Consider the following 12,191-nt stretch of genomic DNA (forward strand, 5'->3'; position numbering starts at 1 on the left):
ACAATTCTTTTGCCCATTTTCAAATTTGTTTGCTTTTTGTTATTGATTTTAGGTCTTTATATATACTGGATATTAATTCCTTATCACATATATGTAAATAAATTGCAAATATTTTCTTGCATTTTGTGAGTTGTCTTTTATGCTCAAAGGATAGTGTCTTTTGATGCACAATATTTGATTTTGATGAAGTCCAATTTGTTTATTTTTTCTTTTGTTGTCTGTTCTTTTGCTGCCAAAATTTCCCCTTATATTTTCTTCCAAGGATTTTATAGTTTTAGCTTTTAAGTTTAATCTTTGAGTTAATTTTTGTACATAGTGTAAGGCAGGGGTCCAATTTCTTTTGCACGTGGATATCCAGTTTTCCCAGCATCATGTCTTGAAAAGAAGATCCTTTCCCGCACTGAATGGTCTTGGATTCTTTGTAAAAAATCAATTGACCATAGATGAGGGCTTCTTTCTGGGTTCTCCATATTATTCCATTGGTCTGGATGTCTATCCATATACTAAAACCACACTGTTCTGATTACTCTAGCTTTGTAGTAAACTTTGAAATCAAGAAGTATGAATCCACCAACTTTGTTCTTTCTTTCTCAAGATAATTTTGGCTATTTAAGGCCAATCTTTGTTTTTTTAATAGGAGCATTTTTAAGAATAATGTATTTCCAAATTGTATTGGTTTTTTAAATAGCTTTTTCAAGATACATAACACAGTATCAGTAAAATATGAAAACTGCACTACTAATCTCAAGTGTACAACTTGATGAATATTTACATATGAATACATGCTGATAACTACCACCCTGGTCAAGACAGCAGCCCAGAACCTTCCCTTGTGATCATTTCCCATCAATACCCCTTCTTCAGGGAGGTTTCTCAACCTTGGCACTATTGACATTTTGTGTTAGATAATTCTCTTTTGTGTGTGTGTGTGTAGGGGGGCTGTTCTGTGCATTGTAAGATGTATCCCTGGACTCTATTCAGTAGATGCTAGTGGTTTTCCCCACCCCACTGCCAGTTGTGAAAACCAAAAATGTCTCCAGACATTGCCAAATATTCCATGTGGGGCATGCCCTCAGTTGATAACCATTACCATGGAGGTAAAAATTCTTCTGACTTGCATCACCATACAGTAGTTTTGCCTGCATTTGTACTTCTGATCAATAGGATAATACCATATGTATTGCTTTGCTTATGGCTTCTTTAGCTCAATATTATGTCTGTCATATTAATCAATATTGTAGTATGTATCAGTAATTCTTTTTTTGCTGTTCTCTAGTATTCTATAGTATGAGTACACCACAATTTATCCATTCTTCTGCTAATGAGCATTAAGATTGTTTGTAATTTGAATATTATGAATAAAGTTGCTATGAACATTTGTGTACATATCTTTGATGCACAGATATGCTTATCTAGAAGTGGAATTCCAGGTTATAGCATAAGCATATGGTTAGCTTTAGTAGATATCACCAAATAGTTTTTGAAGTGGTTGAGTTGACTAACCCTCCCATATGCGAGAGTGTCAATTGCTTTATCTCTTCATCAACATTTGGTTTTGTCAGTTTTTAAAAATTTTAGCCATTCTGGTGGGAGTCCAGTGATATTTTATTGTGGTTTTAATTAACATTTCTTGATGACTACTAATGTTTAACATCTTTTTATATGATTACTGTCAATTTGTATATCCCCTTTTGTGAAGTGCTTGTTCAAGTGGTTTGCTCATTTTTTAAATTTGGATTGTCTTTTTCTTATTGATTTGTGGGAGTTCGTTATGTAACCCAGATGTAAGTCTTTGTCAGATATATGTATTGCAACTATTTTCTCCAAGTCTGTGGTTTGATGAAGTCTTCCTATGAGCAGAAGTTCTTAATTTTAAAGAGCACAATTTATCGATTTTTCCAGCTATTTCTTTTTGTCTCTGTTTAACAAATCTTTGCATACCTTAAAGTTGTGAACATAGTTTCATGTTTTCTTCTAGAAACTTTATTGTTTTGTCTTTAACATTAAATTTTTTATGCATTCTTTATTAATTTTGGAAAACAGTGTGAGAGAGGCACGTATGGTTGATTTTTCCCTCCCATGTGGATATCTAATTGCTCCAGGCCATTTATTGAAAAGGCCATACTTTCACCAGTGAATTGCAGTATCACCTTTGAAGTAAATCAAGTGACTGTATATGTGTAGGTTTATTTCTGGGCTTTTCATTTTCCTTTTGTTTTTTGTCTATCTTTAACCACTGCTTTAATCACTGTGTTTTAGAGTAAGTCTTGATATCTAGTAGTGCAAGTCCTCCAACTTTGTTCTTGAGATTGTCTATCTAGATACTTTACGAAACAGTCGATTTCCATAAAACAAAACAAAATTAAATTAAATTAAAATCTGTGGTATTTTTGTTGAGTCTACAAATCAGTTTAGGTAGTATTGTTTTTATAACACTGTATATTCCAAGTCATAATCCATTTATATTTAATGTAATTATGAAGAATTTAATATCTACCACCTTATGCTTGTTTGTTCTGCTTGTTTTGTTTCTTTTTTCCTCCTTTTTTGGGCGATTTGTTTCTTTCCTACTTGTGTGGAAGTTATATACTGTTGTAAGTCATTTAGTGATTCTCTAGAAGCTACTGTGTGCATATTTAACTAATCAAAGTCAAAATTAATCAATACGTTTATCTTCCTCCCAGACAGTTTAAGACTTAGGAACACTTTAACCCCATTTAACTTCCCCCTCAACCAAAACAATTTATATGCTATCCTGGTAATGTATATTAATTCTGTCTTTTTCTTAACCTCATAAACACTATTATTATTTTATATAGTTAATGCTCATATACTTACCCAAACATGAATCTCTTTCTTTCATTTCATTGCTTATTGTATCCCAGACCTTCTATCTGGGATTAATTTCCTTTTGCCTGAATAATATCCTTTGTAATTTTTTTTGCAAATTCTGCTAATGGTAAACTCTCCATTTTGCCTGAATATGCCTCTATTTCTCCTTCATTCTTCCTAAGATTTTAAAACAATAAAAAACTTGCAAAAAACTTGAAAGTACAGTATAAATTTGTTTTCTGAATAATTTGACAATAAGTTGCCAAGTGGTGCTCCATCACCCTTGAATTTCAGTGTGTATTTTTCACAAAAGGACAAATGTTAACCAAAATCTGGAAATTAATACTGTTACTCTGCTACCATCTAATCCTCAAACCCTATTAAAATGTCACCAATTGTCCCATTAATGTTATTTATAGAAAAAAGGATTTAGCTCAGAATCACTCATTGCACATTTTTGTCTACTCAGTTTCATTTCCTCTAGTTCTCAGTCTTTCCTTGACTTTCATGTCCTTCATGCATTTGCAGATTATGAGCTAGTTATTTTTGTAAGATGTGCTTACGTTTGGGCTTGTCTGATGTTTCCTCAGTCACACTCATGTTGTGCATCTTTGGCAGGAATAGTCTGGAAGTGGTGGCGGGATTTCTGCACTGTATCCCATCGGGTGGTGTATGATCTTGATTTGTTCCATTACTGATGATGTTCACTCCTATCACTCGAGACTGATGGTTGCTGCCAAAGTTCTCCACAGTAGTCACTATTTACCCTTTTTAATAAATGTTATGTGAGGAGGTACTATGAACCTATAAATGTTCCTTTCCTCATCAAACTTTCAATTTATTCATTTACTTGTTTATATTAGTATGGACTCATGGTTTCCTAGTTATTCGATGAACTATAATCTGCTACTACCATTATTTATTGTGATACTAAAAAGTTCCCCAATTTGACCAGTGGCATCCCCTCCAAGCAAGCTTTTGTGTCCCTTTGACATGTCCCCATTGTTCCTTGAGCACTGCCTTGTTTTCCAGAACAAGATATCTCAGGTTAATCCTATATTTTCCCTGCACAGCTTAGCCTTCTCTCCAATAAGCCTTGTTCTTTTCTGTGAAGAATGGTCTCAGAAGCCAAGATCTTGGCATGAACTCTATTCATGACTATTGGGGTGTCTCTGTGACTCCCTATTGGCTCCATCTTCCAGCAGCGGTAGCTAAGATGGCCCTGGAGTTCTAGGTTCTCATAGGCCCTTAGAATCAGAGAGACCCAGTCTCTTTGGTGTTCCCATCAGCCCTATTGGCTCTGCCCAATGAGGGAGGGGTGCTTTTATTGGCCAAACCTGGGTTCCACGCCCACCCTATTTGAGGGGACGATGATGGGTGGGGCTTGCAGAATTCAGCTTCACCTAGATATATGGAATACATAGCCCATAGGTAAGATCAGGGGCAGAGGGTGGGGGGTCTCTTCCCCACCCCCGCAAAAAAAGACAAGGAAATCTAGGCCCGACAAAACAGCAGATATCTACTATAGCAAATGAGAATTTAATTTGTAAATTGTGATAACAGCTGAAAGAAGAGAATAGGATGATACATGAGAGGATCCCAGTGGGCCCTCATTTAGCCCAAAGTCAGGGGAGGCCTCTCTGGGGGGTGGCAGGCAAGAAGACACTTGAAAGAGGGGAGCCTTAGCTGGGCAAGGGGGTGTGGCCATAGTGTGGCCCAGGTTGAGGAAACCACCTGTGCAAAGGCCCTGAGGAGTAAGTTTGTCTCGGCCTGGAAGGAAGACAGTGTGGCTAGGACAGTGAGCAAGAGGAAAGCAATAGAAGATGTGGCTGGGGAGGAGGTCAGGGGACCTGGCAGGGCCTTAAAGGCCCTGACAGAGATGCCAGCTTTATGCTCAGTGGAATGGGTGCCACTGCAGGGTTTTAGGGAAGGGAGCTCAGTCTGGCTGCTGGGGGAGTAAGGATTGGAAAGCCCAGTGGGGGAGGGATTTGGGACAAAGGCATCCTTGCCACACCATGTCTTCACCTTCCCTATCTCTCTTTGAAACTATGATATGTACAGGAGCCTTTGATGAAGGAGCTTCATGCCCTGTGAGGTGCCAGGGAAGAGAGAGGATGGCACCAAAATGGCTCTGGTATGCTTCCTGCCCAACTCGCAGCTGACTTCCCTGGGTGCCTTCTCCCCCTCCCCTTCTCTGCCTGAGTCTTCTTTTCTCCATGGCACTCATGCCCCCTGATGCACAATATGCCTTACTAGCCCATTTTCTTTGTTGTTAGTCTCTTGCACTGGCATGTATCCTCCATAAATCAGGGCTTTTTATCTGTCTTGTTTACAGCTATATTCCCAGGATCTAGAGCAATGCCTGGTATGTTATAGGTGCTCAACAAAAGTTTTTGAAACAATTGAATGAATTGTGAGAAGGTCTCTAAAAGGAAGAAAAAGGTTGGAATGGTCTTATCCAGAACATGGTGCCTATCCAAGTCTTGGCCATGCAGCAGGCCTTGGGAGGCCAGAGATAGCCAGTATCTTTGGGAGTTGGTGAGGGCCAGTGGGGAAAGACTGGGTAGGCTAGTGGACATGAGTGTGAACACACGGAGTATGGGTGAGACTGGTTAACAAGCAGTCTGGACGTGGGGGCACAGGAGGGAGGCCCTGACCTCAAGATGCTTCAGAGGCAAGCTCCCTTCAATGCGGGTAATGCAGGTGGGGGAGGGGGAACAGGTGACATCTGTCCTCATCCCTTGGCATTCTTCTAGTTGTCCACCCTACCTTTGCCCCACTGGCCTTTCTCTATTTCTCACACATGCCACACTCATTCTCATCTCAGGGCTTCTGCACTTGTTTCTTCTGCCAGGGAGGTTTCTTCCAATCTATAAAATGGGCATAATAAAGTGAAGTGAGGCCTACATCAGATAATGTATGCATAGCACAGGGCATGGTGCCTGCAACAAGAAGGGTTTATTACTGCTGTTGTTCCGCAAATTTTATTGAGTCCCTACTGGGTGCTAGGCACTATTTCAGGCACTAGAGATACAATAGTGATATGACATTCTAGTTTGGGGACATAGGCAGACCTTCCCCCCGTTCTTTGCATGGTTATCTCTTTCTTGTCATCCAGGTCTCAGCCCAATTATCAATTCCTCTGAGAGGACTTCCCTGACCGTTCAGTCTGCGTTAGCCATCCCTCTATTGTTACTTTTGCAGTTTAAGTTATCAATTGCTATTTAGCAAAGCTCCTACAGCTTAGTGATTTGGAAGTTCACTCTGGCTGCTGGGGGAGTGGGGGTTAGAGAAGCCCAATTTCTTATGATTTTGAAAAATTTTTATTAGTATTTTTTAATCAAAGTGTGATTAACATACAATATTAGGTGTGTATCAGGTGTACAACATAGTGACTCAACGTTTAAATACATCACAGTGTGACCACCAAGATAAATGTAGCATCATCTATCACCATTCAAAGTTGTTACAATATCATTAACTATATCCCCTATGCTGTACATTATATCCCCATGTTTTATTTATTTCATAACTGGAAGATTTTACCTTTTAATCTTTCCCTATTTCACTGATCTCTCTATGCTGCTCTTCTTTGGCAACCACCAGGTTGTTCCTTGTATGTATGAGTCTGTGTCTGTTTTGCTTTTTTTTCAGATTCTAGTAAAATCACATAGTATTTTTCTTTCTCTGTCTGATTTATTTCACTGAGCATAATACTCTCTAGGTCCATCCATGTTGTTGCAAATGGCAAGATGTCATTATTTTTTATGGCTGAATAATATTCCATTATGTATATGTACCACATCTTCTTTATCCATTCACCTACTGATGGACATTTAAGTTGTTTCCATTTCTTGGCTATTGTCAATAATACTGCAGTAAACATAGGAGTGAAGATCTTTTTGAGATGGTTGGGTTATTAGTTTTTTTTTTTTTTTGGATAAGTACCCAGAAGTGGGATTGCTGAGCTGTATGACTATTCTGAAATTTTACAGGACTCAGTGGGGTGGCTCTTCTGCTCTACATGGTATAGACTGAGATTGCTTGGGGAGGGTGGGGCTGGAGTATCCAAGATGACCTTCGTCTTCTAGAGTCTCTCTTCACATGGTGTCATCATTCTCTAGTCTAGCCTGGGCTTCCTTGCAGCATGGTGGCTGGGCTCCAGAAGGAAAAGGCTGCCAGTTCCCTTAAGGGCTAGGGCAGAAAATGGCACATGGCCAGGTCCGCAGCATTCTGTCGGTCCAAGTAAATAGTAAGATGATCCCAGACTCAAGGGCAGTCTGTCCTCTTGATAGGAGCAGGAAAGAACTTGTGGCATCTTTAACCCACCACACTGTTCATCCGATTCACTTGTTTAGCTTTCTTTACCACTTGACATAATTTTATCTTTTTCATGTTTTTTTTCTTCTTCTGCCTTAAGATAATGAGAACTAATAGATTAACTGGACTTTGGTTAATATATTCCCTTTCTCAATAGCAAGATGCATTAATTTTACTAGGATGTGCCCTTAAGAAGGTAGATACTGCAAAGCTTTTAAGAGGTATTATTAACAGTGGGGTTTCAAACCCTTTCTGTCCCATCAGCTCCTGCCTCTTCTCCCTCAGGTGACTGGAGAGGGCATAATGCTTTGTAGTCCCTGATATCTGATCCTCCTCCAAATGCTGGCCTTCAGGGATTACCCAGGACCTCCTGCTACAAGCACAATATTCTCAAATCGTCACCCCACCCCAAGTTCCCTGTGGCTTTTCATTTCTCTGGAACTGATGCTGGGGGCTGGCCTCTAGGGAGGAGCTGGCTGTCAGTGGCAGAAGCTAATGGGGATGTACACATAGGCCCTGAGGCCTGGGTTCAGAGTGCCTCTCACATTGTGGCTTTGCCCTCTGCTGCTGCTGAGGTCCAGAATGTCATCACCCTCCAGAAGAGCCCGGCTACATCAGCCCTAGAAGGGGAAAAGAAGACCATTACGGAGAAGATGATGGTGCGGAGGCCACATGTGGGTCTGTGGCTTTGGGGTAGGGAGGGGATGGAAGTTCTGAGTCCCCCCACTGATGAGAACTGGAAAGGGGGATTGAGGTGGGAGGAGGCAGGACTCTTGGACCTGAGTCTCAACTCCACCTCTGCCATCCACATGCCCTGAAAGCTTTGGCAAGTCACTCCTTCCCTCACACACAAACGGCTGTGGTAACACCTGTCATTGGCTGGTCGGAAGGACACAGCTTTGTGCCAGTCCGTGGTCTAAATATGCCCCACCCACCACCACGAGGCTGCTGAAACATTTCTTGCTGAGCTCTGCCTGTGGGGTTCAGCTGGGTAGCACGTGGGGAGTGTTGGTGGCCTTGAACTGAAAGCTCAGGACGGGGTCTGAGCAGTGAATTGGCTCTCCCCACTGGACTTCTGGCCCGGCATGCAGGTGGGGGTGTCCTGCCCAGGCCGAGGGGCTGCTATGGCCTGTTCCCTGTGAAGAGGGTGGCCCCAGCCCTGGCGATCTGCAGTGGCCTGTCCCCCTCACGGGACTCTTTGCTTCTTGTCCAGAGGCAGATCCAGGGGGAGCCGCTGGATTCTCTTGAGCTCCGCCCACCGGCAGGCCAGGAGACCCTGACCCAGCTGAGGTGTCCCCAACCCCTCTCAGCCTCCAGCCCCTTCCCTTCTTGCAGGGCCTCCTGCCTCTCTGGAGCCTGCCCACTGGGCCCGCCCCACCCCTGTGGTTTTTCCTCTCCCCTTGCCTAGTCCCTGCTGGGGTTGTCTGCCCTCCACACCCACTTCCCTCCTCCCACCTCATCTTGCTCTTGTGTGGATCTCTGAGGCCAAGCCCTGAGACCCCATCCCAGGCCTGAATCCTTAACCTCCTGCCTCTAGCCACAGACCCCTCTCACACCATGCCTTTGCTTTCTGACTCCTCCCCAGTCACACCCAGCCTGTCCTGAGTGTGCAGGAAAGGTCAGAGCAGGTGAACACATGTGTGAAGAGTGTGTTCTCCCTGCCTTCTGTGCAGGCCATGCAGGAGAAGGAGGCCAAGGCTGAGGCCATACAGGTGAGGCGGGTCCCTCTGCCGCAGGTCCTCAGGGAAGTTGGTGTCTTAGAGGGACGCATGTTCTAGACTCCTATCAAGGAGAGAAAGGGAAAGGAGGGGAAGGTACATATGGATCTTTACCCTCCTACTCAAGCTGCAGGGCCTTAGGCAATCCATCTCATCTTTCTTGGCTTGAGTAGGCACTCAACAAATATTTGGTAAATGAATGAATCTTTAGAATAAGGAATCCCTCATCCAGATCCTTGCCCTAAGAGAGGGATGTGGGCATATGTTGGCATGGCCAGAGTTGATGGTCAGGATTGGGAGGATAGCTGAGAAGTAGGCGAGCTGGGCATGAGACATGTAGAAGAAAAACCTCACAGGGCTCCTGTGAGCATCTTCAGACCTCTGCATGGTTGTCCTGGGGGGAAGTGAGCAGAGGTGACCCTTAGCATAGAATGTTGGGTCAGGGGAGGTCCAGGGAGAGGAGTTTTGGCTCAGAGGGAGGCACATTTATTCATCCTCTCATTCAGTAAACATTAACTGAGTGCCTACTCCAGAAGTATTGGGGGAAGATTCAGTAGGGTCAAGGGCAGTGGGGGAGATGGGCATTATCAAAGAACCTTACAAATAAATGCAAAATTACAATAGTGATAAATGTTGCAAGCAAGAAGTACTTGGTGCTATAAAGAACTCGGAATGGGGGTCCTGGCCTAGGCGGGCATCAGAGGCTATGGTGCTGGAGTGTAAGAGGTTAAAGAAGAGCTGATTAGCTGAAGAGGATGGGAGAAAGGAGAACATACCAGGCAGAGGGAATGGCCTGTGGACCAAGAGGACATGTCAACCACAAAGATGACAAAGAGGCAGTGTGGCTGGAGCCCAGAGGTCGAGGCTGGGAAGTGAAGCTAGAGAGTGGTGGGGGCCAGACCACGCTGGCAGCTGAGGGCTCTGGGTCCTGGGAGGTGTACTGAGAGAGGACCCCGAGGAAAGGGGAAACAGGCAGCCCTCTTGCAGTACAAGGCCCTGCCAGCAGGGGCCAGTGCTGCACAGTGATGGGCTGCAGAAGGGTGGGAAGGAGGAGGTAGTTGGCAATGAACTTGCTTGGTGGTTGTGGTGTAACTGTGACAAGCACAGATGCAGGAAGCTGGGGCAATGACAACCTGGCAGACAGATGTGGGCAGCTGGTGAGAGGAGGGAAGGCAGGAGAAGAAGGGTCTCAAACCCACTGCTCCGTCTTAGTATGTGTAATGCCTGTAGCTTCCTAAGACAATTCCAGGACTGGGGCAGTGGTGGCGGGAGGAGGAACCCAAGCAGGTGGGAGATGGCTCCTGGAAGGGGCAACTTAGAAAATCTATCTGGGTGTAAGAGTAGCAGTTAAAAAAATAATTAAAGCACAGACCCCTCCCATTTATCTAGTTCTAGAGCATTTTCCCAACCATCCTCCCACTTTTTTTCCCATGAATAAAAATTTCCTTTTGCGTGACTTTGGACAACTGTCTTCTCATTCAGAAAATGAAAACACTTTGAGATGTTTTGTGTTTGTCTCAGCTCATCAATAACCAATGTTGTGGTTGGACTGGATCTTGCAGTTCTTACAATTGTGAGATACCCTGAAGCCATAGCCATCAGGAAACTCAGAAAAAAATACAGGTTTATTATCACTTACAGAACTTGGAAGTTACACAGCATACCTGGGGCCACAGAGCAAAAGAGCTGAAGGGCGCCAGGGTCTGAGGTTTTGCTTTTATTGGGGTCCAGGGTGGGGGCCTGCAGATTCACAGGCTCATTCTTTATTGGTGAATTTAAAACGTAAAAGTGAGATTTTAAGCACAGAAGGAGGAAAAAAACAAGTGGGCCTAACTATCAGTGATTGAAATCAACCAAGACCTCTAAAACAAAGGAGCCTCAATGGGGGGAGGCTTCCGGCTGTTTTTCTGGTGTTTGGCTTGGGCAATGTGTTTATTTGGGATAGCCACCTTTGAAATGGATGCCTCTTTGAAATGGATGCCTTGGCAATCAAAGTTTAAGTCAGGCACTTGGATTATTACAAAGAAAAACTGCCAGGGTTTACACTAGGGAGGACAAAGTGATGTAGTGGAGCAAATCGCCAAGTGCTCGCTTGGCCCCTGGTAGAGTCAGTGAATGCTGGGTTTCTCCTTCCTCTCCCTGTAAGGTAAGAAGCGTGTCGGGGGTGGGGGTGGGGGTGGGACTAGGTCTTTTCTCTCTCCATTCTTGTCCCTGACTCTCTCGTCCAGCCTCATGACCCTCTACCTTTCATCTCTGTCCTCACTGACCTTGTCTTCCCTCTGCCCTTGTAGTCCTGTTCTCCGCTTCTGGGCCCCACAGATCCTTGTGTTCATAAAGAGGACGAGGGCTATGGGGGGTTCCCTTATCGCCTCCCCAGACACTTCCTGAAGGCTAGCCTGCCCACCTCAGCAGCAGAGACTGCAGCTGAGTCTTGCCCTTGTCCTCACAGGCTCTGGGGCCCGGGATGAACTCTGGGAAGACCCATGAGCCAGCACAGCAGTGAAGAGCAATGTCTCTGTGCTGAGCCACATGCTTCTGACCCTGCCTTTCTTTGTGAGTCGTCCCTGGGAAGGGAGTCCCTCCTAGGGAGAATCTTTCCAGCCCTGAGGGAGCCTCTACGTCAGTCCAGAGAGTCCCAGGTGGCCCTTGCTGTCCTCAGAGGGCTCTACGCCCAGGGCCAGACCCCCCACTCTGTTCACCACTTACTGTACATTGTTGAACCTATAAGGCTCGGTCCTTAAAATCATGGCACAAACAGATGTCCTCGAGGTTCCCGGCACTGGGGCGTCTGCTGGGGAGGCTCATCCTGCACATCAGGGATCCCGATGAGGAGATTGGTGGAGAAGCTCTGAACGGCATCACCATCCTTTACACCCTCCTGGAGCTCCAAAAATGTAAGTCCTTTGGAACCCTCTGAGACAAGGCTTCTGAGCAGGTGCTCCGCCTGGGCATTAATGTAGCTCTGGCAAAAAGGCAGCAGTGGGAGATGGAAGAGGCCAGCACAGGGTCTGAAGGGGTCTGTGGAAGCTGGTGTGAAGTGTTAGTCCCCATAGAACAGGGGATTCTCCCATTCCCGGGGCGCTGTGTGCACCCAGGCATGACAGCCCTGCCTGTTTCCTGGTCCCTCTTCCCCACCAGACTATGATCCCATTTAAGGGCAGAACAGGCTGTGTTCCCAAGGACTAGCCCTGGGCCTGGCACATGTTGGGTGCTCAGCGAATAGTTATGGAAGGCATGAACGAAGAACAGATATTATCTTAGAATCTGGAGTGGCTAAAGCCTATAGGTGGGGGAACTCTCTGGCCTTAGTCTTAGGGAGCT

General features: G+C 44.6%; 1 protein-coding gene across 1 annotated transcript in view; it reads left to right on the forward strand.

The window, feature by feature from the left end:
- MROH7 (maestro heat like repeat family member 7) overlaps positions 1-12,191 on the forward strand; it is a 54,621-nt gene that overhangs the window by 11,313 nt on the left and 31,117 nt on the right. Inside the window, 8 exon segments of the mRNA XM_073232852.1 lie at positions 4,894-4,917; positions 4,920-4,966; positions 7,728-7,811; positions 8,366-8,442; positions 8,738-8,864; positions 11,320-11,362; positions 11,365-11,423; positions 11,629-11,764. Coding sequence (XP_073088953.1) covers positions 4,894-4,917; positions 4,920-4,966; positions 7,728-7,811; positions 8,366-8,442; positions 8,738-8,864; positions 11,320-11,362; positions 11,365-11,423; positions 11,629-11,764 — 597 coding nt within the window.

This window comes from Manis javanica, chromosome 4 (genome assembly GCF_040802235.1).
Source record: "Manis javanica isolate MJ-LG chromosome 4, MJ_LKY, whole genome shotgun sequence".
In the NCBI taxonomy this organism is placed as follows: Eukaryota; Metazoa; Chordata; class Mammalia; order Pholidota; family Manidae; genus Manis; species Manis javanica.